General features: G+C 55.6%; 15 protein-coding genes across 15 annotated transcripts; 8 read left to right on the forward strand and 7 right to left on the reverse strand.

Annotated features, from left to right (window-relative positions):
- Window positions 1–177: 177 nt before the first annotated feature.
- V1518DRAFT_420926 (mitochondrial 54S ribosomal protein uL15m) lies at window positions 178–1,232 on the reverse strand. The gene is made up of 5 exons (XM_066905101.1): window positions 1,023–1,232; window positions 843–961; window positions 633–786; window positions 458–575; window positions 178–403 (listed from the first exon to the last, which is right to left on the reverse strand). Exons 1-5 carry the CDS (start codon window positions 1,212–1,214, stop codon window positions 237–239), a joined length of 750 nt encoding a protein of 249 aa, XP_066757804.1. The 5' UTR covers window positions 1,215–1,232; the 3' UTR covers window positions 178–236.
- Window positions 1,233–1,354: 122 nt separating this feature from the next.
- Window positions 1,355–3,954, forward strand: V1518DRAFT_420930 (PIF1-like helicase-domain-containing protein). The gene is made up of 2 exons (XM_066905102.1): window positions 1,355–2,829; window positions 2,880–3,954. Exons 1-2 carry the CDS (start codon window positions 1,707–1,709, stop codon window positions 3,926–3,928), a joined length of 2,172 nt encoding a protein of 723 aa, XP_066757805.1. The 5' UTR covers window positions 1,355–1,706; the 3' UTR covers window positions 3,929–3,954.
- On the reverse strand, window positions 3,875–5,166 carry V1518DRAFT_420931 (phosphatidylinositol N-acetylglucosaminyltransferase-domain-containing protein). Its single transcript, XM_066905103.1, has one exon. It carries the CDS (start codon window positions 5,107–5,109, stop codon window positions 4,000–4,002), a length of 1,110 nt encoding a protein of 369 aa, XP_066757806.1. The 5' UTR covers window positions 5,110–5,166; the 3' UTR covers window positions 3,875–3,999.
- Window positions 5,167–6,500, forward strand: V1518DRAFT_420932 (JAB1/Mov34/MPN/PAD-1 ubiquitin protease-domain-containing protein). Its single transcript, XM_066905104.1, has 6 exons — window positions 5,167–5,293; window positions 5,361–5,437; window positions 5,496–5,517; window positions 5,572–5,648; window positions 5,698–5,772; window positions 5,822–6,500. Exons 1-6 carry the CDS (start codon window positions 5,228–5,230, stop codon window positions 6,441–6,443), a joined length of 939 nt encoding a protein of 312 aa, XP_066757807.1. The 5' UTR covers window positions 5,167–5,227; the 3' UTR covers window positions 6,444–6,500.
- Window positions 6,501–6,550: 50 nt separating this feature from the next.
- V1518DRAFT_420934 (maintenance of telomere capping protein 1) lies at window positions 6,551–8,104 on the forward strand. The gene has a single exon (XM_066905105.1). It carries the CDS (start codon window positions 6,593–6,595, stop codon window positions 7,931–7,933), a length of 1,341 nt encoding a protein of 446 aa, XP_066757808.1. The 5' UTR covers window positions 6,551–6,592; the 3' UTR covers window positions 7,934–8,104.
- On the forward strand, window positions 8,105–8,993 carry V1518DRAFT_420936 (uncharacterized protein). The gene is made up of 3 exons (XM_066905106.1): window positions 8,105–8,301; window positions 8,360–8,426; window positions 8,485–8,993. The coding sequence occupies exons 1-3, from the start codon at window positions 8,136–8,138 to the stop codon at window positions 8,873–8,875; spliced, it is 624 nt and encodes a 207-aa protein (XP_066757809.1). The 5' UTR covers window positions 8,105–8,135; the 3' UTR covers window positions 8,876–8,993.
- V1518DRAFT_420940 (uncharacterized protein) lies at window positions 8,934–10,369 on the reverse strand. The gene is made up of 5 exons (XM_066905107.1): window positions 10,222–10,369; window positions 10,058–10,162; window positions 9,903–10,003; window positions 9,251–9,845; window positions 8,934–9,191 (listed from the first exon to the last, which is right to left on the reverse strand). The coding sequence occupies exons 1-5, from the start codon at window positions 10,295–10,297 to the stop codon at window positions 9,004–9,006; spliced, it is 1,065 nt and encodes a 354-aa protein (XP_066757810.1). The 5' UTR covers window positions 10,298–10,369; the 3' UTR covers window positions 8,934–9,003.
- Window positions 10,370–10,445: 76 nt separating this feature from the next.
- V1518DRAFT_420943 (heme peroxidase) lies at window positions 10,446–11,733 on the forward strand. The gene is made up of 6 exons (XM_066905108.1): window positions 10,446–10,580; window positions 10,644–11,019; window positions 11,074–11,189; window positions 11,241–11,291; window positions 11,343–11,443; window positions 11,494–11,733. The coding sequence occupies exons 1-6, from the start codon at window positions 10,561–10,563 to the stop codon at window positions 11,667–11,669; spliced, it is 840 nt and encodes a 279-aa protein (XP_066757811.1). The 5' UTR covers window positions 10,446–10,560; the 3' UTR covers window positions 11,670–11,733.
- Window positions 11,734–11,872: 139 nt separating this feature from the next.
- V1518DRAFT_420946 (uncharacterized protein) lies at window positions 11,873–13,475 on the forward strand. Its single transcript, XM_066905109.1, has 2 exons — window positions 11,873–12,216; window positions 12,272–13,475. Exons 1-2 carry the CDS (start codon window positions 12,067–12,069, stop codon window positions 13,151–13,153), a joined length of 1,032 nt encoding a protein of 343 aa, XP_066757812.1. The 5' UTR covers window positions 11,873–12,066; the 3' UTR covers window positions 13,154–13,475.
- Window positions 13,476–14,992: 1,517 nt separating this feature from the next.
- V1518DRAFT_84090 (kinase-like domain-containing protein) lies at window positions 14,993–17,467 on the reverse strand. Its single transcript, XM_066906689.1, has 2 exons — window positions 17,146–17,467; window positions 14,993–17,093 (listed from the first exon to the last, which is right to left on the reverse strand). Exons 1-2 carry the CDS (start codon window positions 17,334–17,336, stop codon window positions 15,125–15,127), a joined length of 2,160 nt encoding a protein of 719 aa, XP_066757813.1. The 5' UTR covers window positions 17,337–17,467; the 3' UTR covers window positions 14,993–15,124.
- Window positions 17,468–17,797: 330 nt separating this feature from the next.
- On the reverse strand, window positions 17,798–19,083 carry V1518DRAFT_420951 (Glyoxalase/Bleomycin resistance protein/Dihydroxybiphenyl dioxygenase). The gene is made up of 4 exons (XM_066905110.1): window positions 18,925–19,083; window positions 18,525–18,877; window positions 18,329–18,447; window positions 17,798–18,279 (listed from the first exon to the last, which is right to left on the reverse strand). The coding sequence occupies exons 1-4, from the start codon at window positions 18,960–18,962 to the stop codon at window positions 17,836–17,838; spliced, it is 954 nt and encodes a 317-aa protein (XP_066757814.1). The 5' UTR covers window positions 18,963–19,083; the 3' UTR covers window positions 17,798–17,835.
- Window positions 19,084–19,322: 239 nt separating this feature from the next.
- V1518DRAFT_84160 (uncharacterized protein) lies at window positions 19,323–20,398 on the forward strand. Its single transcript, XM_066906691.1, has one exon. It carries the CDS (start codon window positions 19,560–19,562, stop codon window positions 20,343–20,345), a length of 786 nt encoding a protein of 261 aa, XP_066757815.1. The 5' UTR covers window positions 19,323–19,559; the 3' UTR covers window positions 20,346–20,398.
- V1518DRAFT_445682 (uncharacterized protein) lies at window positions 20,312–21,876 on the reverse strand (the record flags this gene model as incomplete). Its single annotated transcript, XM_066906466.1, has 3 exons — window positions 20,312–21,564; window positions 21,613–21,688; window positions 21,743–21,876. 3 exons carry the CDS (start codon window positions 21,874–21,876, stop codon window positions 20,452–20,454), a joined length of 1,323 nt encoding a protein of 440 aa, XP_066757816.1. The 3' UTR covers window positions 20,312–20,451.
- Window positions 21,877–22,440: 564 nt separating this feature from the next.
- On the forward strand, window positions 22,441–24,302 carry V1518DRAFT_84141 (alcohol dehydrogenase). Its single transcript, XM_066906690.1, has 5 exons — window positions 22,441–22,888; window positions 22,960–23,063; window positions 23,121–23,344; window positions 23,395–23,415; window positions 23,467–24,302. The coding sequence occupies exons 1-5, from the start codon at window positions 22,601–22,603 to the stop codon at window positions 24,285–24,287; spliced, it is 1,458 nt and encodes a 485-aa protein (XP_066757817.1). The 5' UTR covers window positions 22,441–22,600; the 3' UTR covers window positions 24,288–24,302.
- V1518DRAFT_420960 (Low temperature viability protein-domain-containing protein) lies at window positions 24,277–25,841 on the reverse strand. The gene has a single exon (XM_066905111.1). The coding sequence runs from the start codon at window positions 25,824–25,826 to the stop codon at window positions 24,318–24,320; it is 1,509 nt and encodes a 502-aa protein (XP_066757818.1). The 5' UTR covers window positions 25,827–25,841; the 3' UTR covers window positions 24,277–24,317.
- Window positions 25,842–25,909: the final 68 nt, after the last annotated feature.

Below are 25,909 nucleotides of genomic sequence, written 5' to 3' on the forward strand. Positions count from 1 at the left end.
CGCAATCAACAAGGCACACATCGGTGGAGTATGCGCTTGTACCGACTAGCTGGCGCTTAACCACAACGGCTGAGCCGCATCATGAACAGCAGCTGTGGTTCACACTTCGGAGAACGATCACCCACGGCAGCATTAGTAGTCAGAAAGTAAAGCGTTCCTGTCAGTTTCAAACGATGCTTAACTGCTAAGATGGTATATTACATGCTGTAAACTATTTACTCTTCTAGTTGAGCTATCTAAGCCGACGACTCAGCCTGCTTGGCCTTGATCCCCGACCGCGGGACGCCGACCAGGTATCCGCCGACTGTGGGGTCGCGATAGTATTTCATCTCTCGTTGGCGAACAGGGCTCGCATCGAGTGGGATGTAAGTGAAAAACTCAGGGTGCAGCAGCGCACGGAGGTCTAGTCGATGTTAGCACTTTAAGTCAGGTGAGCCCCGGTGGGGGAGGAGCGCACTTAATCTGTTGTAATATTTAGACGTGACTTTGCCACCTAGCTCGGAAACTCGTCTGACCGCTTCCCGCGACGCGGCGCTGACTATGATGTTGACCGGGGTCGTCAATGTCTCCTTGCCCTGTTGCTAATAGTTAGCTAGTGTCGCTCGGCGGAGGGCAAAATATGAGGTAGTTACATCAGCTAGTAGCTTGACTCCATCTTTGATGCCGTGGCACAACCGAGAGTCGAGCAAATGCTTCATTGTGATGGGCTGAGTGGGGTCAAGCCGGCCCATGTCGATCCACTGCTGAATTTTGGAGAGGTTGACCTTCACGTAGTCCTTACGGCCACTGTGGTTTGGAAAAATTAGGCATTAATTTGCCAAAGAAATTCAAAAGTAGCATACTAGTTTGAAAAGCCGAGCTTCGGAAGTAATTTGGACATGGGAGTCTGACCGCCTTCGAACCACGGCGCAACGCTCTCCTTCTGCTTCTGACCATTCATACCACGGCCGGAGGTTTTACCCTGTGTGAGAATGTGTTATAGCTGCACTCCACAGTCCATTGCTCGCATGAAACAAACTCACCTTGCCGCTGGAAGGTCCTCGGCCAACACGCTTCTTCTTCTTGTACGAGGAGGGGACATTGTAGAGCGTCGACATGATGGACGCCGAGCGGGTGCACAAGACACTGACTCGGCCGCAAAAAGCAAACGCCGCTAGACTGCAGGTGCGTGCAGTCCTCAGCGTTGAGAAGGCAGAGCACATGCCGAGGGCCATGTTGCGGGTAGATATCGCAGCACTTTTGCCGTCTCGGTCTCCGAATGTCGGGAAAGTTTTGGCGGTTAGAGAGGGTTAGGGTGAACGCGCCAGCGAGCAACTAGAGACACATCGCGCGTCTGCACGCGTCCCCCCCAAAACATTCCTTCTTCCACGCGTCCCCGCCTTTATTACTGGTGCTCCTGTACTCGATTTAGATTTCAGGAATTGGGAATCATATGACAACCGTTTTGGAGTGGCTGCATATCTCGCATTGGCTCGTACGCTCACTCGCACGTCCCACGTCCTCACGCCCATCCGCGGCGACTGCCTCTGTTTCTGTCGCTACCGCAGAAGTGGCCAGCGCAGGCGACTGTTAAGGGCGCACTACTGCTGATTTTTGCTTATTGCAGACGCATCTTGGTTCTGAGCGCCTTTGAAAATCGTCTACTCGTACCGGTTCTTTTCAAGAGCAGCAAAGCGAGGTCTCGCGGACAACCACAACCTCCCAAGATGGCTGCATCGCCGAGACCAGGGTCCTCGGCTGCAGTCCCTATTGACATTGGCTTTATTGATGAAGATGATATCGCTGATTATGATGAACTCGTGCTCAGCGACGACATCATCTCTCCGAAACGAAAGCAGCCACAACCGGTGCTCCCGACAAGACCGCCATTGACTCCGTTGAAGTTGCAGCCGCCGCCAAGGGCTATCAGCCCTGAACTCGCAAATCTCTTCTTGACGCCATCGCCACTAGAAACCCTGTCCCCTCTTCCACCGGCTACGTCACAGCCGATAGACTGGTCCAGCTCGCCGGCTATCAATAGGACTGCCACAATGAAGACGCTGGCGGCGGTTCGCGCGTCCACGGGAGATATACAGGCAAGCTCACTCGATGTCACTAAGAAACGAATGCTGCCGTGGGCGTCGCAGTCAAGTCCGATGCAGGACATCGTCAAAGTGGACCGTAACAAGAAGGCAACTACAACCGGCAGCATGCCCAAGCGCTCGGCGACATTCAAAGAAGAAGCAGCGCCCGCTAAGAAAGTCAAGACAATTGTACCGATGCAACTTAGCGAAGAGCAAAAGACCGTGATCAAGATGGTGTGTGAGGAGAATAAGAGCGTGTTCTTCACTGGCTCTGCCGGTACCGGCAAGTCTGTACTGCTGCGCGAGATAATTGCCAATCTGCGTAAAAAGTACAAAGTCAGCACCGAGGCCGTTGCGGTCACCGCGTCCACGGGTCTCGCAGCGTGCAATATCGGTGGTGTTACTGTGCACAGCTTTGGTGGCATCGGGCTCGGCAAGGAAGACGTCGACACACTTATCAAGCGCGTGCGCAAGAACAAGAAGGCGTTGATGCGGTGGCAGCGTACTAAAGTACTTGTTGTGGATGAGATTTCAATGGTCGATGGCGAACTATTTGACAAGCTCGATGGCATCGGAAGAAAGCTGAGAAACAAACCGCACATCCCGTTTGGTGGCATACAGGTCGTACTCACCGGTGACTTCTTCCAGCTGCCGCCTGTGGCCGAGCGGGGAAGGGCTTCGAAATTTGCGTTTGACGCAGAGGCGTGGTCCTCTGCTGTCAAGCACACCATCTGCTTGACACACGTGTTCAGACAGAAAGATCATGGTGGGTACTAGAGAGCCGAGATTTGGTGGTGACTACTAACGATCTGATAGAATTTGCGGATTTCCTAAATCGCATGCGCACGGCCAGTCTGACCAAGGCGGATGAACGCAAATTCCTGCAGCAGACGAGCAAAGTACGATTCGACGATGGCATCGAGGCAACTGAACTATTTTCCACGCGGCACGAGGTCGAAGGCGCGAACGGAAAGCGCATGCGAATGCTCTCTGGGGAGGAGCACGTCTACACTGCGCAAGACAGCGGCAGTGCAGACCCCGAGACACGTGCACGGTTGCTTAGCAATTGCATGGTGCCGGAGCGAATCACGCTGAAAAAGAACTGCCAAGTGATGCTAGTCAAGAACATGGACGAGTCTCTTGTAAACGGATCGCTAGGGAAAGTTTTGGACTTTATGTCAATGGACGCGTATGGTGTATTTAATGTGCAGAACAGTGTGGTCGGTCACTTCACCGATATGAGCGATGAGGACGATGACATTATAGTTCCGCAGACGGTGACTGCGCGGGGATCGGTGGCCAACGAGTCGGGAGAGGTGCTCGAGAAGCATATACAACAGGCGAAGCAGATTGCCTCGCAGCGACGCGGAGGTACTTCAGAAGGCACGTTGTACCCGCTTGTGCGATTCACTAATATGGACGGCACGTCCAAAGACTTGTTGGTCATGCCGGAGCAGTGGAAGATCGAGCTGCCGAACGGTGAAATCCAAGCGCAGCGGACGCAGGTGCCGCTCATTCTCGCGTGGGCGCTGTCGATTCACAAGTCGCAGGGCCAGACACTTGAGCGGGTTAAGGTTGATCTTGGACGGGTGTTTGAGAAGGGCCAGGCCTATGTTGCATTGAGTCGGGCGACTACGCAGCAAGGTCTGCAGGTGAAGAATTTTAGCTTGGACAAGGTGCAGATACATTTGCGCGTGAAGGAGTTCTATGAGACCCTGGAGCGGTTAAATGAGTCTGGCAAGATCACCCGGAAACAGATGGCGCTGCCGACTACTGCGGCAAAAAGGAGTCGGGCAGAGGAGGACGACACGTTTGCAGACGAGGAGGAGGCGTTAATGGACGCGCAGTATCAATCTATATTCTAGATAAACTATAAACTACGAGTGCCAGCATACAAAACCAAACAGAACCAAAAAGACGAAACTCCGAGATAAAATTAAAGTGCGTATCCAGACCGCAGGACAGGCTTTGCTGGGTCCCACGGTCCTTGGATCTCGTTCTTGTACTTCTGCAGCGCAATCAACCAGCCTGGAGCGATAAACGCCGCGGACACGAGCACCGCAGTCCAGACAGCGAAGGCCCACCAGCCGCCGATGCGGAACATACCACACTCGGTGACGATGATGAACACGGCGGTGAGCCCGAGGTGGGCGAGGAAGGAGTATGTGCGGAGCCAGCGTGAGAAGATGGGGAAGAGACCGAAGAGCTCGATTGAAAAGAGCAAGAAGGAGAAGACTGAGAGGGTGGTGGAGAGGCGAGAGGCAAGGACGATGGCGGCGGCGATGGCAAGGTTTGTAGAGAGAGTTGTTGGAGGCACGGCGGCGTAGGTAGGCGTGGAGGAGGCGGATACCGGCGCGGTGCGGGCGGGGGCGGCGGAATAATCGTGGAAGAAGATGTTGAGGAGGAAGAGCCACACCGAGATGGCCCAGATAGAGTCGGAGGATGTCGACTGCGTGAGCGACTTGAGCACGGGCGAGAGGCCGAGCAGAGTGGACACGATGAGCGCAGCGGATTTGGCGGTCGCGGCCCTACTGGCGGCGGAGGACGAGTGCGCGCAGCGGTCCCAGACGGCGTAACCCACGAGCGTGCATGTGGAGCCCGTGGCAGCAAACCACGCGGGGTCCCAATCGAGGTTGTAAATGACAACGAAGACGCAGACGAAGAGCATAACCGTGGACGCGTGCAGGATGATCACTGTGGAGTCGGACGAGAGCGCCCAGAAGGAGTACTGCTGCACGTGCAGATTGCGTTTGAGCTGCGAGAGGAAGGAAGCATCGACGTAGTTATCTGGATATGGCTGGTGTACCCAAAGCAGCTTATGCCATGGCCGTCGTCGAGGCGCTGTCGTTGACGTGGTCTGACTAGTGATGATCGTGGAGGTTGACGTCATCGCAAACCCGGGAACGCTCAGAAAGCGCTCGCGGTCGCCAACATCTTCGGGCCGCTCCATCGCGTGCAATTGGACCGGTGTAGTGCGCGGTGAACGTGCGACGGGCGCGGACGCGGGTTGTCGAGAATCTCGAAGACCTGCCGAAACGGGCAACATGTCAATAGGCTTAGGGTTTTCGCGCGGCGCGGCTTCCCGCGAGTTCTGTCGTCGTTCGCGCTTTGAACTCCACCATCTCCATCCTCACTTCCCACTCTTCAATATCACCGTACGATAAATGGACCGTCTCAGCAGACTCATCAACGGCGGCGGCATGGGAGGTGGCGGTATGCCGAATCTCGGGGTGCGTAGTTGTGCTGTTGGCGTATATGTTCGCATCACTGATGTCGTGTGGCCACTCTGCTATCTAGGATTCCACCGTGGTCGACAACTCTGAATGCGTTTATATTTCCTCGCTAGCGCTGCTCAAAATGCTGAAGCATGGCCGGTAAGTGATTCTCATATGGGAGGATCGTGGTGGTAGCATCTACTGACTGCATCTCTAGCGCTGGTGTTCCCATGGAAGTGGTACGCGCGACTTGAGTCATGCGTGCATATGGATTTTGGCTGACGAGTATGTAGATGGGACTTATGCTTGGCGAGTTTGTGGATGATTATACCGTGCGCGTGATCGATGTGTTTGCGATGCCGCAGAGCGGGTATGTTGAGTGCTGAGGCGTCTTGAGGAATATATTAACTCCCCTGCAGAACCGGTGTGAGTGTCGAGGCTGTTGATCCGGTGTTTCAAACAAAGATGATGGCGATGCTTAAACAGACTGGCCGGTGAGAATTTGCTGTTTTGTTTGTGTCTGACGTATGCTGACTCTGGCAGGGACCAAATGGTAGTCGGCTGGTACCACTCTCACCCCGGTTTCGGCTGCTGGCTATCCTCAGTAGATATCAATACGCAGCAGTCCTTCGAGCAGCTGACTCCGCGGTCCGTCGCCGTCGTAGTCGACCCGATTCAATCCGTGAAAGGCAAAGTCGTGATCGACGCGTTTCGGCTGATAAACACCACGATTATGATGATGGGCCAGGAGCCCCGCCAGACAACCTCCAACCTCGGCCACCTGAACAAACCGTCGATTCAGGCACTCATCCACGGCCTCAACCGGCACTACTACTCGATTGGTATCAACTACCGCAAGACGCCGCTCGAGGGCCAGATGCTGCTCAATCTGCACAAGACCGAGTGGACGCAGGGGCTGAACTTGAAGGACTTCAAGGCACATGACAAGGAGAATCTTGAGGCTGTGCAGCAGATGGTCAAGCTCGCAGAGGCGTACACGAACCGGGTCAAGGAGGAGAAGGAGCTCACGCCGGAGCAGCTCAAGACGCGGTACGTCGGCAAGCAGGACCCCAAGAAGCATCTTGCGGAGAATGTCAACAGTCGGATGGAGGATAACGTGTGCGTGCTGCTCGCGGGTATGATCGATAATATCTCGTTCAAGTAGTGTGCCAACCAACAATATATTACGTAATGCATGAGCATCCCACTAGCCGCCTTTGGCACTGACACAAGTCCCAGCGCTTCCGCTTCCTATGTTCAACTCCTCTATATTCACCCTCCTTTTTCTCCACGACCACCGCCTTCACGCCCGCAATGGCCTCTCCAACCACCTCCCATGACGACGACGAGGATGTTCTTGACTTCCTCGAGTCGCTGACGCACCAACCCGGGAGCGCAGCTTCCGCAAGTGACAACGCAGCAGCCGGCACGGCAACGTCACCACTGCCACAATCCGCAGAGGGCCCAACAACCGCCGCCGGCGCGGAGTCGGAGAAGGAGTTACTCGGGTTTCTGGACTCGCTTGCTCAGGAGACCGCTGCGGTGCCAGCGTCGAGCATAGCAGGCTCGCCGAGCTCGTCGCCGCCGGTGGTAGTGAAGATCGAAGATGCTGCGCCGGCAGTTTCACCGGTCGACGCGCCAAAAGCGAAGCCATCGACGCCCATTCCGGCGTCTGTGCCTGTTGTGCCGGTGTCGCCGGCTTCACCAGTCGCCGGCGTGAGCGCGTCGCTGTCAAGTTGGTTCGGCGGGGCCAAGGCCACGAGCATCTGGGATACCGCGAGTGCAGCCGTCAAGGGCGCGGAGTCGCGGGTACGCGACATACAACAAACAGCTGCCAGCGCCGCGTCGGCAGCATCTGCGGCCGCTGCATCTGCCGCCGCTACTGCCTCCGCGGCGGCAGCGAACAGCGGCGTGTCGGTCGACGCGGCGTCCTGGGAGAATAAGGTCAAGGGCAACATCAGCGCGCTGAATCGGTTCGGGATCTCCAAGACGCTGGCGTCGACGTTCAGCTCAGTGCTGCAGACTATTGCGCCGCCGATTCTGCGGCACGAGCAGTTGCGGATCCACATTTTTCACGACATCGTCGGGTACCCTGCGATCGACACGATTGCGTACTCGGTGTTCGACAGGGTGATGCAGCAGGTAGAGGGCGGGGAGCTGATTATCGTGCAGAAGGGCCGCGAATCACGGCGCCGCGACTCGGATTGGAAGGGCGTTAAGCGCGACATGGGGTTGATCCAGGGAGGGCTCGAGTCAGGGGAGAAGCTGTGCAAAGCCAACATCGAGCAAATCAAGGCGTTGAGCAAAGACACCGAGGACGAGGACAGCGAGGAGTCGCCGATCCGCAAATCGGATATATACCTGTCGATCCAGGCCTGCGCTTACACGAGTGATGCGGAGGAGAAGCTGTTCACTTTCATAATCTACCTCGACGACCCGCACCACGGGCTGTCATTCCTGACGCACTCGCAGTCGTTTCCGCTACAGTGGTGCGAGTGGCTGGACTCGAACGAGGCAATCCCGGGGCAGGTGGACCCACGCGAGTGGCTCGCGGAGTGGGTCGAGGAAGGCCTCGGGCTCGGGATTGGCATTGTCGCGCAGAGATACGTCGCGAGTCGCATGGCGGTGGGAGTGGATGTCGGCGTTGCTGCGTAATATCGGGTGTTGTAACTTGTTTTCTGTCGTGTGTGTATATGCTCATGCTAGGTCTTTGTCTGCGGTTTATGTTATGATTATTGTATCTGTTCTTGTTCATTTGTTGATAACTTTCACGTTCAATCGTGCATGGATTTATAGAGTTCAACAATCTCACAGATCCATCTCCCATCCCCCCTCAACGCATCTACACATCCACAGCATGGCACGTAAGAAATCAGCACGGCAGACGCTGCAGAAGCTGGCGGAGCGCCCGTGGTGCTACTACTGTGGCCGCGACTTTGAGGATCTCAAGGTGCTTATCTCGCATCAGCGCGCGCAGCATTTCAAGTGCGACCGATGCAACAAGCGGCTCAACACCGCCGGAGGTATGTTCACGTCGAACAAGAGCGAAAGATAATGTAATAGTGCTGATGTGTATGCTAGGTCTGGTGATTCATGTGCAGCAGGTCCATAAAGAGACCATCACCGAGGTGTTTAACGCCATGCCGGGGTACGTCGCCGCAGCTACACCATCGGTTCTACGTACACTGCTAACATCCCGTCCGCAGGCGCGAGACCACCGACATCGAGATCTTTGGCATGGAAGGTATCCCACAAGACGCGGTCGACGCGCACGACGAAAAGATCCGCGAAAAGTTCGCAGCACTCGACGCCGCCGCCGCGGCGAAAAAATCAAATTCCCCCAGCACCATATCATCCATCACGCACACGGCGGGTCCGGGTGCTGCCGCGGGCGCGGGCGCGAGCGCGCCAGCTTCGAAGCGGTCAAAGATTACACATGTAGATAAGGACGAGATACGGGAGCGGCTTGCAGCGTTTATTGCGAATAAGAAGAGAATCGCCGCGGAGGGGCGGAGGGCTGCTGGGGAAGAGATAGAGGAGATTCAAGTTAATCTTGAGCCGGTGAGTCAGCAGGTGTTGACTTCCGAGCCACTCTAGGATCATCGCAGAGGATGCAGACACAGAGATAACACATTGTATATACGAACACAAAGATGCTCAATTCAAAATCGTCTATTATGTTTTCGCAATGCAATCTATAGACTCGCCGTGCGCTACCAATCCACTTATAGAGACCTGGTCTTAGGCGCGGACACAAGCTCATAGAAGATCTCGTCATAGCGGCTCAGCTTGGGCTTCTGCGCAGCGGCGTCTGCAGCGACGACCGCGGGAGCTGTCGGTGTTGGTGGCTGCGCGCCAGCGACGATAACAGTGTCGATTTCCTGCGGAGGGCGGATGACGGTCTTCGTTATTGCTGAAGCGGAGTGTTAGTACACGCAATGAAACACCCAGAGTCAGACACACAATACTTACGCCGCGGAGGATTAAACGTCAATAGCTCGTCAAAGTTGACGATAATTTTCGGTTTCTTCGGCACCGCCGGTGCAGCAGAAGCAGTATCCTCTTTCTTTGCCTCCGGCGCCGGCTTGGCCTTGATCTTGATATTCGAAAGATCAAGCGTCTCGCGCTTCTTAATCGAGTCCGCGAGCGCTTTCACATGCACATCCGGCACAAGGCCAAGGTAGGCGAGCACATCGCCCTTGAGAATGCGGCCGCTGGGACCAGTCGGCGTGATCTTGGTCAGCGCGTCGGCCGGAGATATGTGATTCGCAGCGAGCAGGCCGAGCACCGAGGGTAGCAGGACCACCGAACCAGTCGGTAGAGCGGCGTGCGCGCTTGGCGGGGAGGGCGAGGGAGAAGATGCTGGTGTAGCAGGCGCAGGGGCGACGGCAGCAGCGGCGGGAGCCGGTGCTGGCGTGGGAAGGGGAGCAGGAGAGGATGCGGCAACAGCGGCTTCGGCGGGGCCACCGACCGGCGGGGGCAACGTCAACGTCGCGAGGTCGTCTCCGGGCTCAGCAATGACGGCAATACTCGTCCCGACGGGGATATCCTTTTCGCCATCTTGCTTCTGCAGCACACATGAGCATCTTGCCGTAGGGTTTGTGGATCACGCGAGAATACATACGTAGATTTTGACGAGCACGCCGTCGTCCTGGGCTTCGACGTCCATCTGAGCTTTATCGGTCTCGATCTCGAGGATGATGTCGCCCGCTTGGAATTCCTGGCCTACGGGGAGTCAGATACACGGTCGTCCATGCCTACCCGAACAGCCGCTCTCACCCTCTTTCACCTTCCAGGCAGAAACACCGCCTTCCGTCATCGTCGGGGACAGCGCTGGCATTGCAAAGTTGGAGGCCGCATAGCGCACAGCGGACGTCTGCAGTGCTGTGGAGCGTGAGTAGATGACCACGGCGAGGTGGGGGAGGTGGGGTGAGCCGACATACATCGGTAGTCGCTTCGACAGAGGTTGCGACCTGCAGCGCGCCGGGCGAGCACACGGAGTTGCTGTCGTGCAAGCATGATGCGTGGATGCGAGGAGTAGTGTGCAATCGTCCCGCGACTGACCGGTGGAGGAGGAGGAGGCAATGGAGTTGGAGATGGTGAAGGCGAAGTGAATAACCCCCACCCCCGCTCTGGAGCCTCGCGGGTTGCAACCCTTCGCAACCCTGATCGTAACCCTAACTGCTCCGAGCCTGGCACGTTCCTTCCCCGCAATCTACCCCGCTATCGTACAAGTCTTATAAGCCGACCCAACCGCCAAAGACCACTCCGTGTACTTTATCATGGTTTCTGGCGACTACGAGTAAGTGATACCCTTGTATTCTCAGTTGGGACCCCGTGCGCTAAAGACATCGCCCGCTATCAGAGCGGTCAAGGCGGCCATCCTCGCCGTCCTCCCGCAACCTGGCTACGACGATGGCAGCGCCGGCCCCGTCCTCGTCCGTCTTGCATGGCACGCCTCAGGCACCTACGACAAGAAGTCTGGCACCGGCGGCTCCAATGGCGCCACCATGCGCTTCCACGCCGAAGCCGCCGATGGCGCCAACAACGGGCTCGATCACGCGCGCGCGTTCCTGGAGCCGATAAAGCAGCAGTTTCCCTGGATCTCGTACGCAGATTTGTGGACTTTTGCCGGTGTTGTCGCAGTTGAGGCGATGGGTGGGCCGAAGGTGGCGTGGAGGGCGGGCCGGGTGGACGATAAGAGCGAGGAATACGTCCCGCCGAATGGACGTCTTCCTGATGTACTCGGCCCTAGCATACTCATCAAGTGAACTTACTGACCATGACCATGACAGGCAACCCAAGGAGAAGACCATATTCGGTCAATATTCTACCGTATGGGCTTCAACGACCAGGAAATCGTCGCGTTGTCCGGCGCACACAATCTTGGCAGGTGTCACGGAGACAGAAGGTCAGTACTGCACACGCCTATAAGTGATTTTAATACTGACATGTCAAACAGTGGGTTTGAGGGTCCATGGGTTCCTATGCCCACCCGTTTCAGCAATACATAGTAAGGTCTCCAATCAGTTCCTCTCAGGTTCAGGACTAATAACCACGCCAGCTTCAAACTGCTCCTGCGAGCAGAATGGATCAAGAAGAAGAACAGCACCGGCCTGGAACAGTTTTACTCTGATGAGGGCGACCTCATGATGTTGCCAACAGGTACGGCCACCAGCCCACTTCACCTAATTGACCATTCTGACCGTGTGTAGATATGTCGCTCATCAAGGACGCAAAGTTCAGAGTATGGGTCGAGAAGTACGCTGACGACAAGGATCTGTTTTTCAGGGACTTTGCAGCTGCGTTTGCAAAGTTGCTTGAGCTTGGTGTCATTCGCGGACCGCAGGGTGTGGCGCTGCGGGAGTACAGCGTCCGCGCGAAGTTATAACACGAGACGTACTACTATGCATGAGTTAGGTAGTTGCTGTAAATACATTCGTTCGCATATTGATTGATGCGGGGATGGTAGTGTTTGGGCCTCAATAGTCTTGGCTGCTGGTATCGGATGAAGAGCCGGTAAAGCGGTCGGTGCCGCAGAATAACGACACGAAGACGAAAGTGCGTACAGCCCTCGCATGCGAAACACGGTGATCCGTATCTAACATCATTTTTGCGGTCACTTATCGTTAATATTCAATCGCTACTGGCACTGCCTATTACTAATGCAAATTTTATATGCCAACGTTTACTGAAATTTGCTGTTGTTCGGAGTTTAACTGTATTTGTGTAGGCTAGCGACAAGTCGGCCCGATTGCCAATCCGAGTTTGAATCCGGTGGGGTTATCATGTCTTCCGCGCTTTTCACCTTCCTCACTTCGCACTTCGCACTTCGCACTTCGCTCAAATACATGTTTCTACCTGGACTGCTTTCGCTGAAGATGCCAAAGTTTTGTAAGCTGTTTCGTTCTCGTCGCGAATCTGGTTCTGAAGCCAAGGTGGGTCAACCCATTGTGACATCCGCTTGCAAGATAACTAACCCGTCACCGCCAGTCGCTCTTCGAACCATCAATCGTAGAACCCTTAGAACACCTTGACAAATGCTGCGAACAGTCCTCCTTCTTCGCTAGGATACGCGGACGCAAAACCACATCCATACCCACGAGCACATCTACCCTCAAATTCTCGATGGACGGACATGGTCACGGAATTTTCCACCACAAGTCGCACGTTCCGGTGTGGAAGTATGACGAGGAGGTACTGGGGACGACAGTGATTCATAACGGGCGGAATGTGAAATTGCCGCCGGTGTTGCGCGCGGCGAGAGCTGATCATGCGGTCCTCTTCGCGACGGAGGTGCAACCAGAGATGATGCCGAAGGGCACTGCAGGTATGAAGCATCGCAGTTTGCGGCAAAGTCTGCGCGCCTCTCGCGAGCGATTTGCACGCTACAGGGCAAGTGCGAGGAAGCGGACGCGGACAGATACGATTGAACACTGTAAGGAGGTCACGTTCGAGCGCGAGACGAATATTGAGTCTATGGATGACGGCATTATCGAATGCAGCTGGATTTCTGAGGGTGGTAATGTCGATTTCGGGATGTCTATGGCTGCTATTGAGACTGTTACTCTCATCGAGAACGAGCCCGCCCGTGCTCCCACTACGGAGACTGAGATACCTTCGATTATGGACGTTGTCAGTCGACGAGTGCCGAACGGTAGCATTATTATCCAACCTCCATCTACGACTCTACTAGAAGAAACCGCGCACTTCTTCACCTCCATGATGGCCACCGCGCGAGCCACAGCTGATGCCATTATGGCGGGCGATTTTAGACTATTGCTGTGGTTTCTGTACGCGTATATGCGCATCGGCACATCGACTGCACCGTGGAATGTCGGAGCAGGTCATGATATCCTGAATAAAGCACAGTAGCGATACCCTAATTAGTTTGCTGCTGAAAATATGTGGTATGTTATATCCGTAGTGAGACCTCTGAGTATGAATATCATGGCGTGACTTTCGTGCGCTGCCGTATCTGCTGTCACTCGTCTACATATAGTTTACAGAGTGTTATTGACGCTGCTGCGGCTGCATAGGTTAAAGATCAAATAATATCAAATCTTAGAACAATGTACACGTCGAGATAGCAGAACGGTAGCAGCAGGTGTAGCTTAGTGAAGACGGCCGACAGAGGTTGCACCTTCCGTTGTGTGTATAGTCTACTTAAAATCCATAGAGTATCATCTCCAGTAATAAAATATCTTAGCGAATGGGGAGTTAAATCATGTTGATATGGAGATGAGTTGAACTGGGGCTGCGGTTATCACATGCGAGGAGCGCGAGCCGTCATGAAAGTCCGTACAGCACTAATGCGTGTCGCAGATCCAAACAAGTTGATCGTTAAATATATTCGCATTTTGCACAGACGCTACAAGGAGTACCTCGATGTCATCGCCATAGCCAAGGTTGGATTCAGCAGCGACAATGGTGTTTTAAGCAGGTTATCCAGCACTACGTATTCGCGCCCTTTCCAGGCATTTTCCAGCCGTGTTAAGCCATCGCAGTCCCTCAGTGCCGACTTCTCTCCCCGTGCAAAGATCTGCTTCTCTCATTATCTCACATCTGATGTTGCCTGAAAATGCCGACATTATTCCATATGCTTGATTCTGGAATGACGCGCAGACGCGCTAGTCCCAACGCAAGCACACCACAACGCGGCCAGTCGACTCATCATGTCATGCCATCACCACGAGCGCGCTGACATAACTCACTGCCACTGCTATTTCTATCAATGCTTATGTGCCCAAAAAGTCACCTCGCGCGCGTCATACACACGAGTACTATAGCAACCTGGACTTTTAAGTATCCAGCCAACAATGAGATGATCCACAGAGGTTAACGCTGTACACTAAGCAAGTGGATACGCGCGCAAGGAGCTTCGTTTGCGTATTCCGCTCGAGGAACGCGTGCGTCGCGCTTGCAAGCAGAATACTATTCTCGCTCCATATTCTGTCAGAGACACCGCCAAATATGTACTATTTAGATACCATCTTCGTCGTTTATGTCATGCCAAGAGCGGACGATCGTCACTTCCGTACGTACTTGTTTGCTCTCTGACATACCCTTCCTTTCGCAAACGAGAACTTATTCAACCGAGCTGTCTGGAATAGAGGTTTTGTTTTTACTTGTACGATTTCACAATCTTGAGATCGTTCCAAATTTTACTCACAACTCCGAACCGAATACCTTCGAATACGTCAACCAATCACGAAGATAACACGACTCTTCAGTCATACTATATATCATGAAATCAGTCATTCCACGCTCCTCTACTTTCTTTCCCACCTGTCGCACGTATTATCTAAAATTCGCTTCATTCCTCAATAGTCATTGATGCGGCAATTACCTACTTTAAAACACAGTTGTTTTCTCTCAGCTATTTTCTCTCTGTCCACCTGCCCCCTTCCTCTTCTACGATCGTCGTTCGGTATGTTATATAAACAAAAATGCAATACATACACACATGTATATAAGTTCTTAAAGCACATATTATATAGTTATAAATTCTTTCCTTTTGCAAACGAACAAGACACAAATGTCGACAGCAAAATAAGCGACAAAAGAGTTGAATTGCGTTAAAAGGTTGCGTAAAAAAATGAGAATTCAATTTTATGACAAGAAGAGCAGAAGAAGAGAAGAAACAATCCAAAAGGAAGAACTGGATGATGAAGCCCCTGGTAGCACAGTGATGCATAGGGAGAGTGAGGAAGATGAAAAATAACAAAGGACAAAGCAAAGACACAAAAACAAAACAAACAAAAAATCTAAACTATGCGCCAAATATCCCCGCCTCCCATTCAATATATAATATTATGTGCAAACAAAACAAAAGGACAGCTTTAATTAGTGATGCCGAACCTCGGAGGCCCAGCCTTCTATGCCTGCGCCAGCGGAGCCGACTTGGCGGTCGATGTTTGCGTCCGTATAGCCAACCACATCCGCAAGCCAGTCGTGGTTTGACATGCCGCCTGCGTCTGCACGTTTTTCGGGGTTGAGCTCAAGCATAGGGAGCACAAAGTCCGAAATGCGTTGCGCGTCGATGGTGTCGTGGTGATACTTATCGTGCAGCACGTCCGGGAGAGCCCATGCGCGAAGTTTATGGATGTTGCGCAACTCGCCCTTACGGTTGAAGAACTCGGGCGACCATTTACCCCCCATCGCGAGGTGCCGAGGGAAGCGGCCCAAAAGTTCAATAATCTGCGCGATGTGGTCGTCGTCTTTGGAATACTTTGTGCCGTTTTGGGGGTCGAATAGGTAATCACCTGTGATGAGCTCAAAGACCATGCATGCCATAGACCAGATATCCGTGCTCGCGCCCCACCGCGAACCAAGAATGACTTCGGGAGAGCGGTACTGACGGGTTTGGATGTCGTTGGTGAAGTGGTGTGAGACCCAGCACGCGTTGCCTAGGTCGGCGATTTTGACCGAGATGATGTCACCGAAGGTGGGGGAGGATACAGAGGTGGCGGACGATGACATGTCTTTTGACAGCGAGATTGTCGAGATACCGTCCATGAGGACGTCGGTGGTCTTTTCACGGTCGGATGCGTCGGCGTCGTCCTTTGGTGAGATGTGACCGCTGTGGGAGGAGGACGATAGCCCGGTGGCGGAGGAGCTGCTGGGATGCTTGGACGTGGTGATGGGGGACATGATGAGGCTGTCAAAGTAGGAGTTCCCCGTGAAGCTCGCCGCGAGCGGGGAGGGAAGAGGCTGCGAGCCCGTGATAATGGTCTGCCTCCGTGAGCGCCGACCGACACGGTCAGGCGCGTTGGGACTCTTTTTGCTGCGTCGCCGCCGAGCTTGTTCCTGCTCACGCTCCTTCCGCTTGTTCGCTTCTTCCTCTTCGACTATGCGCACAATCTCTTCAACATCGCCAATCTCGATGAGCACGTTCTCGGGTTTGAGGTCGGTGTGGATGATGCCGCACTCGCGGTGGAGGTAGTCAAGGCCAAGAAGCACCTGCTTTGTGATCTGCTTGACGAGCGCGACAGGCACGCCGCGGTGATGGAAGCGCCGGATTAATCCAAGCAGGTTCTCGCCGAGGACTTCAAAGACCATACACACGTGCGTGCCGTTGGGGCCTTGATGCTCGAAGGAGTCGAGCAGGGAGACCACGTGCGCTCGGCCAGGGTGGGATGGGTTCGCGGTGACGATCTTCTCAAGCAGTTTGATCTCATCCAGTGCAGTCTCGGTGTAATGCGATGCTGAGCGCACGACCTTTAGGGCAACATGCTTGTTTGACAGGGCATCGCGCGCGAGCCACACGGTGGAAAAGTGGCCCCAGCCAAGTTTGCGCACGACTGTGTATCGCCCGTCCTTGAATGTCTCGCCGATGGCGACGGGATGGTATCCGCCCTTACAGTAGTCCTCGACCGCCTCCTCGTCGTTAGTGGACGCGCTCTCGGATGAAGACGAGAGTGTGGATGCTGCAGATGCGTCGCGTGGCCGCGGGCCGGATGTGTTCACCGCCGAAGGCGTGCTTGACTCAGCCGACGACGAAATGGCCGTGTAGGTCGGCAGCGTCGGGGAGGAGTGCGAGGGCATCTGCAGTGGCGCGGGTGAGGGTCGCGCGGGCATCGCCGTGACGAGCGTAGGCTTAGCGTGGGTGGAGCCTGCGACGGCGGCGGCGGTGCTGCCGGTGGAAGAGGTAGAGTTTGCGGCCAGTGCCGTAGCGAGCGGCGAGAGCACGGCGGGGGGCTGCTGAACGGAGACGGCGACGGCGGCTGGGGTATCAGCAGGCGCGGCAGGTGGAGGCATCGGCGGGGGAGCCATTGCGCCAGGATGCGCCATCATGTCGGACGCTAAGAGGGAGCTGCGCAAGTCAGTTACTGCTGCAATCGCAGGCAGAGTACACGATGACGCACCGCAGCCGCTGCGGAGCCGGGGAGGGGTCGCAGTATGCGCCGGGGGCGGCACTGTCGCAGTTTGGCTTTGTGGTGATGGCGGCGGAGGCAGAGTGGACGGAGACGGAGACGATGGAGAACGACGGCTGGAGGAAGTGCTGTGAGCCCGGGCGGGCCAAGGACTTGCGCGGCGGGGTCGGCGCAGTGGCCATGGGCTTCGGCGGGGGTGGTGGTGGTGGCGGGGTTTGGTGGTAGTGAAGCGGGTGCGAATAGCGGAGCGCTGATAGTGAGTGCGGTGCCGCGACCCGGCGCCGTTCCTAATCGCGGTGCCGCTTGGCGCGATACTTGCGCTGCAAGTACGCAATAGTAACGCATTTACACTGCAAACACAACACCCGCGCCTTCCTTACGCCGCCACACCGCTAGCTCCGGGCCCGCATCGCGGCCGCCGCCGCGGCAGCCCCCGCCACGCTTGAGTGCGGACGCCGTCTGGGACAAGAACATGCTGCTTACTGCCTGCATCTGCCAGTCAGCTCGCCTACAATCACCGGCAGCAGCAGCACGACCGGGGACAGGGTGCAGTGACGTCATGGGGCGCGTGCCTGGAAAAAGCAACGCGCTCATCGCATTCGCCGCGCGCGTCTGGCACGCGCCGGACGCCGAAGATCAAACTCTGAGCATCAATTGCCTACAACTGCTAGCAGCAACACATCACCAGTTTGCGTTCTTCTTGATCGCTTCGTTCTGGATGATCTCCACCCAGTAGTCGTCCTCGTCCAGCACGAACGCGACGTTCTTCATGCGGCCGTCCGTCAAGCGCTTCTTCCACTTGACACCGAGCTCCTCGAACCGTGCGCACGCCGCGTCGAGATCGTCCACCGACACACAGATGTGGCCGAAGCCCTGCGGCTTATCGTTGCCGTTGTGGTAGCCCTTGAATTCGGTATCCGCCTCGGTGCCCCAGTTCCACGTGAGCTCGAGCACGCCCTCGAAGTTGTGCACGCCCACGGCGGAGTTCTCCACGAACCCGGCGGGCGGGTAGCCGAGGAAGAAGAGGGTGAACTTGGCGCCAGGGTGCTCGGATGTGCGCAGCAGCGTCATGCCGAGCACGTTCTGGTAAAACGCGAGAGACTTCTTCGGGTCGGTGATGCGGATCTGCATTGTTAGTATAGCATGACGCGGGCGCGGTTCTGTGTGGACTCACCATGGTGTGATTCATGCGGTACACCGACGCATCGGTGACGCCTGCGGTCGTGGGCTCACGCGTCCAGATCAGCTCGATCCAGTACCCGTCCGGATCCAATGCAAACGCGATATCCTTCTCTATCCACCGCCACCCAGTCAGATCAACAATTCCCCCTCTTCACACACTGCAGTCCATTCCCCGTGAAGCTACTCACGTCTGCCGTCGGTCAGCTTTTTCTGGAACTTGACCCCGTTCGCCATCAACTGCTCGCAGAACAATTCGATGTTGTCCACCGACACGCACAGATGACCGAACCCGCGGTACGGGTCCACGTTGCCGTTATTGAGCGTGTACTCCGGGTCGCTTTCAGTCCCGTAGTTGTGCGTGAGCTCCAACAAGCCCTGGCGGTCCGTCCACTCTTTGCCGACGTTGGCCGCATTTGCGCCGTCGAACGCGAGGAAGTACAGTGAGAAGCTAGCCTCGGGGAAATCGAGCTTGCGGATCATCGTCATGCCAAAGTTTTTCTCGTAGAACGGTACCGAGACCTTGGGGTCCTTGATGCGGAGCCTGTCTTGTTAGCTGCCACTCCGCACGGTCGATAAGAGCGCACATACATCGTATGGTTGAACTTGTACGTCTTGACGTCGGTCATCTTGGCCAGTTTTGCAAAAGTTCGATTGGCTAATGGCTGGACGCGGGGGAGTAGAGGCCGACTAAAAAGCGGAGGGGTGAAAGCGCGGCAGAGGAGCAGTGAACTGGTGCGCGAGAGAAGCATCGCCGAGGAGGAGAGATTAGAAATGTCGTTCCGATAAACCCACCGCTCTCCCAAGTTCCCCACCCGTGCTGGCCATTCGTTCACGTCTATATGCAGTCACATATAGCAATTACATAGCATTTGCCATTCAATTGAGCAGAAATATCGCAGAATACGCTATCCCCGCATGTTCTCAAAGTGGATGTGATAGCATATAGATGGTGAAGCCCTAGAGGCAGATCACCACCACCACCACCACCACCACCACCAGAACCATTCATCTTCTCCTTCCTCTTTTCTCCTCCTCCTGCTCCTCTTCTTCTACAAATTTATTCTTTTCAGTCCATACACTGTAGCCGTCCCTCTTCCTCCCTCATCATTCTTGCTCGCTCCCATATGAATATCACGTGACTACACCCCATTACGCAGACGTCGGCGCTCATCCCGGCGCCCGCGCGTGACGATCACCACCATCAGCCATACACAATCCTCGTAATGCTGAAATCACGGCGCCTGACGGCACTGCTCTCGCAGGCTCTCACTCCACTTGCGCCGCCAATAGACACATTCCACCCCGACGACGCGGGAGCGGGACCGGCCGACGAGAACGACGATGATGGCACACGAGAATCCGCAGCCACTAGCACAGCAACGACCACGAAGACCACCGCGGACACTGGGGGCACTAACGGCACGCTAAAATCACCACTACCGCATCCACATACCCCCCGCATCGTCACTGCCGTGCTCTTCTCCGCAGGGGGTAACCTCCTCGCGGCGGCCTCGCTCAACGGCAACTCGCACCTGCACAATCATACTGGCCCGTACTCGCTCGCGCTCTCACCCTCCGTCTCGCAAGTTAGTACCTCTTCCATCGGCGCTACCTCGCTCCTCTTCCACTCGCAACCACCACCGGTCCCGCTTTCTCCCTCCGCCAATGGCGCGGCGGCAATACACCTCGTGGATCTTACCCCGCGCCCGCGCATTCTCGCAGCATACGCTGCTGCGGTGTGGCGCTCCTACGACGAGGCCATCGCAGGTGGCGACTTATTTCCGGAGACTTCCGCGCTCGAGCGTGATGGCGGCGGAGAAGATCCCGACGCGGTAGAGTGGATCGCGATCGAGAACGAGGAGTCGACTATCGTCGTGCATTCGGTACTTGAGGGCATGCTTGTCGCGCTCATGGGCGAGCGCGGCGCGCCAGTGGGCTTGCTATATGCGCGTACAAACGCAGTCGCGACTACTCTCGGGGCAGAGCTGAAAGGGTTCTCCTTCGAGTAACAAGCACATTGTCATTTTGCAACGGAGTTTTGGTAATTGGTTCATAACGCATTCTAAAATTTGTTTTCATTCATCGCAAGCTGTACCTATGCATCAATAACTAGACTCAGCTATTCCACGACATACTCGTACGCTCCACCGCCGGCGTCTCCACGATGTGTGAGTCGCCGAACGGGTTATCCTCGTCCTCTACCGGCTGGGAAATCACGACTTTCGCCTTGAACTCCTCCGCGAGCTGGCTCTTCTTCATGGGCACTGGCGGTGGCTTGCGTTTATGCGCGAGCTGCTCCGCGGTGAGATGCACGGCGTGTCGGGTTGCGGCCGGCGCGACATCGTCGTCGGCTTCACTGTCGTAATCTTCCGAGTCAGAGTCCTCGTCGATCGGTTGGCTCATATTGTCATACAACTGAAGTGCGGCGACAAGTTCGTCGTTTGCGTGCAGAAGGCTGCCGATGAAGTCCTCGGACTCGATGTACTGGATATACCGCAGAATCTTGCGACGCAGCTGTCGACACTTGTTGAAGTTCTCTGTCGCCTTCATGTTATCCGGCGCAAGCTCTTTTTCCCGATTGATCAACTTGAGCGAGTTCGACAGGTTCGTGGCGTATGTTCCCGCCTCGGCGAGGGTTTGTAGCAAAAGTGGCTTTTCCTTCTCGAGATCAAAATTCGCGCGCACGACAGTCCTGTGGGCGGTGGGCGGCGGGTTCGTGCGTAGATGCTTGCTATTGCGGGCTTGTCCCTCCATGGAACCGCGTCGATCCACGCTGCGCTCGCGCTCCTCTGTCGTCCGCGCGCGCCGACTTGAGCTCCGCGCCGCGCCACCGCTGCTCGATGACGACGCGGTATCGTCCCTCTCGCGATTTGCAGGCCGCGTCGGCATCGCGGGCCTCTCGCGTTCTTCCTCCGCCGCGGCGCCTTCACCGTGCGCAGGGTGCTCATCCTCATCCTCCATGTCATCGTCCATTTCCAAAAACCGCTGCTTCTTCGGCGGCGCACGCTTGCGCTGGGGTAGCTGCTTGTACAACTGCGCGACCTGCTGCATGCCGGAGGTATCTTTGTACGCGTTTGCCCATTTTAGGAAGAGCGTGCCCATTTTCTTTTTGACAGTCGGGTCAGTGAACGAGTCTGTTGCGAGTATGCGCATGCGTTCGAGGAGGGGTTCGTCGGCGAAGGAGGCTTGGAAGCGTTTACCCCCATTGACGATTAGCGAGTCGAGAATCTGGGCATGTTAGTAGTGTACACTCCAGGCAGGTGTGGAAGGACATACGGTCAAAGCACGCAGCTGATTATGCACGCTGCCATACTTCAACTTCTTCCGGATCGCGCGCGCCGCCTCGGTAGGGCTATTGTGTCGTCAACATCTTTCTCTTTCTCATTCACTCGCACTCAGAACTCACCCTGTCGAACTCAACCGGATCGTCTCGATAAGATCGTAGATCCCCGCGACATCGTCCTCTTCGTACGCGTCGGTGACGAGACGGTCAATGGTGACCGTGATCGCGGTATATGGGTGGTCTGTAAGAAATCCCATAGCTCAGGCGCGTGTGAACTGGGGCGAGGGTACGTGTGGGGTGGCGTGGAAGGAGTTAGAGGATGCGGTGACGGCGCGGTTGGTCGCCGTCGTCGTCACGGTGCGCTTATCGCGCAGTGACGACGCTTGCATCGCCACTGTGCTGGGTACACTTGCACCAGCACCACACACTATATACATCTCCGTTGCGCCGTGTGTGCGCACCGGAATAGTATCCACTTCACAGCCACGCCGCCGTCTTCCGTCCCCGCTCCGCCGTTCTCGCGTTCAATTGTACAAACACAGCCTCAAGCTTGCTCTTTCCTCTGGTGTTGACTGCCGACTTTTGCGACTGATGCTTGCGCAGGATACCGCTTCGCCTCTTGTTCTCCGCAATTCCTAATCCAACAGGATTCGCCGGGTAACTCTGTGCGGCTCACTACTCGCATAACTCACCGCTCCGTCGTTGTCTCCGCAGCGCCGTCGCGCTTGTGCAGTTGTCCCCTTTCCTCTGGGCGATTTGTCCTCAATCCTTGCGTGGTATACACTACTCTATGCACGCATTTATACGCTGAAAATGGACGCGCAAAGGCGAAGCGAAGCGAGCGCCGAAAGGGTCCGATAAGACCCCGCGTGCGGCTCTGAACTTCCCCGCGTTCACGAACAGTTCCTCGGTCTGCGGGGGTCTCTTGCCCATATACCCTATCCTTTCTCTTCGCTCTTCTTCTCTTCTCCTCGCCTCCAAATGCTTACAAAAGTCGCACCACCCCTCCGCACCCGCGCGGCTGCGCTACTCCGCCACATCCAGAACCACTCTGGCACATGTCCATGCCACGCCTGTTCCGCAGCTGCGTCATCCGGCGTCGCCGCCCTCTCTGCCGCGCGCACGCTGGCATCCGCACCGCCGCTTAAGGAATACGCATTCGAACTCGCGGCGAGTAATATTCGCTATGGCAACGGCGTGACGAGGGAGGTTGGCATGGATTTCAAGAATCTGGGAGTTGGCAAGGTCGCAGTGTTTACGGATGCGAATGTACGTTCCGCGCGTTAGGTGGTGCTGGTGCTTCGTGGGCGAGGTGTATGGGATGCTAATAGGTGGCGCAGATTTTGAAGCTTCCGCCAATGCAGACAGCCATTGAAGCACTGGAGGCGCAGGGTATCAAATACGAGATCTACAGCGACGTGCGCGTGGAGCCAAAGGATCCCTAGTCCGCCCCCCCTCTCTCTCCATCTCCCATCGCCCCGACTAACGACTCTCTCCTCAGTGTGAAAGACGCAATCGCATGGACAAAACGTATCGCTCCGGACGCATACCTCGCGGTCGGCGGCGGATCTGTCATGGATACGTGCAAGATCGCGTCTCTGTACGAAGCCTATCCCGACGCTGATTTTCTAGATTTCGTGAATGCACCTATCGGCAAAGGGAGGCCGATTGATAAGAAGCTAAAGCCGTTGATTGCGGTGCCGACCACGGCCGGGACTGGATCGGGTATGTACTTGTGAGAAGGAGTGAGGAAGGAAAGTGCTGACCTCCAACAGAGACGACTGGAACCGCAATTTGTGAGTTTGACCACCCCTGGCGAGATACTTCCAAAACTAACACACACACAGTCGACCTCGTTTCAGCAAAGGCCAAGACCGGCATTGCCCACCGCGCATTGAAACCCCTCCTCGGCATCGTCGACCCACTCAACACGCGCACCATGCCGTCGCAAGTCAAATCCAGCTCCGGTCTTGACGTGCTCTGCCATTCCCTGGAGTCCTGGACCGCGATTCCCTACTACGAACGCGTGCCGCGTCCTACGAACCCAATTTTGCGACCGGCGTATCAAGGCGCCAATCCAATTTCGGATGTATTTTCTCTCGAGGCGTTAAAGTTGACAGTGAAATACCTGCCTCGGACGGTGAAGGATCCCGGTGATACAGAGGCGCAGGAGCAGATGTTGCTCGCTGCCACACTCGCAGGCGTCGGTTTCGGCAACGCAGGTGTACACCTCTGCCACGGCCTATCTTACCCCATTTCTGGGATGAACAAAACCTACAAACACGCCGGGTATAACGTGGACCACCCCATTATCCCGCACGGTGTTTCTGTGGCCGTCACAGCTCCACAGGTCTTCCGCTTCACCGGCCCGACAAACCCTGAGCGCCATCTCGCCGCCGCTGCAGTGTTTGGTGCTGACATCTCAAACGCAAAGGCTGAGAGCGCCGGCGAGATCCTCGGCGAAGCAATTGCGGAATTTCTTGTAGGGTTAGGAGATCAACCCCGTGGGATCAGCGATCTCGGGTTCACGAAAGAAGATATTCCCGCGCTTGTAGAGGGCGCGATGCCGCAGAATCGAGTGCTCATGCTCGCGCCTGGATTCCAGAAGGAAGACGACGAGAAACGCGCAGACCTCGCCGCAATCCTCGAGGCCTCGCTTACGTACTAGATAGATTTATTTTTTGACGAATCTAAATCATCAACTCTTGATTTTGTACCGGTTCTTGACGTAATCCAGCTCCGGCTTGCCCAACTGCTCTTTCACCTCGCGCAACTGTGCAAGCCCGCGCGCGTACTTTTTATTAAACTTGCGCCCGCCAGTTTTTCCCGTTGATTTGCTTTTGCTGACGACAGGTTCGTTGGACGAAAGCACGGCAGCTTCGGCGAGAGTTGGTGCTGCGGATTCTTTGACGATGCGGCGGCCGACAACTTGGTAGTTGTCCAAAAAGTCATCGAGGACGGCTGTGAACGCGAGCGAGTCCATGGTCATACCCGTCGCGGGGCGTTGGGATCGGGCAGTGGCGGTGGTGACAACGCTGCAGGCATCGTCGTCGTCGTCTTCGCCCAACGCAGCTAGGATATCCGCATCATCTAATCCCTCTCCGTCCTCTTCCTCGTCGGAATCCATATACATTCGTTCAATCTGCTCGAAACGGTCGTCGAGTAATGTAAGCCCCTCGTTGCGGAACATTGCGGAGCTCGACATTGAGTATCCAGACGACAAAGTGTGTGCGCCTTTTTGCTTACGCGCCGTCGGGAAGGACACTAGACTCCCCAACGCGTCGCGCTCATCGTCTTCGTCGTCGGAGTTGCCATTGTTCTTTTTTGACTGCGCAAGCTTGAACTTTTTAAACGCAGCTTCCCAATCCTCGCCATCAACTTCCTCCTCTCCAACCTCGCTCTCATCCTGTCCGGCGTCGCCATCTCCGACGATAGCAGCAAATATATCTTCATCTTCGTCCACAAACGCATCATCATCCAACGCCTCCAGCACCTCTCGCAAATCCGGATCCATATCCGGCTGCAACCCCGCGATCGCATCCGGAATCGCTTGTTGATCCTGATACGTCCTCCTCAAGCGCGTTGTGCTCGGTAGGGTATCGCTCGTGAAGAATTCTTCCAAAACTGCGTCTTTCGATTCATTCTGTGATTGCGTGTCCTCGTCTGCGCGGAATTGTAACCCGGTAGGTGCTTTCCGTGTGGCCGGGGTGGACGAGGGTGCCGGAATGAACACAGCAGTACTCCCGTCCTCGTCCGCGCGGCCGATTTCGCGTAAATGCTGCATATAATCGTATCCGCTATCGTCAAACATGATTCCATACATTGCCGCCTCGCCTTCATTCTCTCTGCGGCCCGCATAACTCGCAGCATCAGCTTCGAGCTCCTTCAACGTCTCCCCTTTCGCCGTCGGTGGTACACCACCATTACGCACTACTTTCACATCAGGAAGTACAATTTCCGAGTCCGATAACTGCTCATTGTTCTCTTCCTCGTCAAAGTCAGAGTCGGAGTCTCCTCCGTGCCGTCGGAATTTGGGCTTCTTGTCGACCTCAACCCAGACGCCCGTCGATGCCTCGCTGTCATGGATGAGCGGGTCCTCTTGTGAGCGGTAGACGAGCTGGAACTTGCGCGCGTTTTTGCGAACGATGCGCTTATTCGAGGGTTTTTTCGTCTGTGCGGGGACGAAATTTGCTTGTTGCTCGGCCATGGTCGCGTGGTGAAGATTGGGTTCGTAGGAAAGAAGTGCGTTCAAAAATTTCTAAACTCCCAACAGCACGATCGTGCGGCGCA

The sequence above is a fragment of the Limtongia smithiae genome (genome assembly GCF_038497785.1).
Source record: "Limtongia smithiae strain NRRL Y-17922 unplaced genomic scaffold V1518scaffold_11, whole genome shotgun sequence".
Classification (NCBI taxonomy): Eukaryota; Fungi; Ascomycota; class Lipomycetes; order Lipomycetales; family Lipomycetaceae; genus Limtongia; species Limtongia smithiae.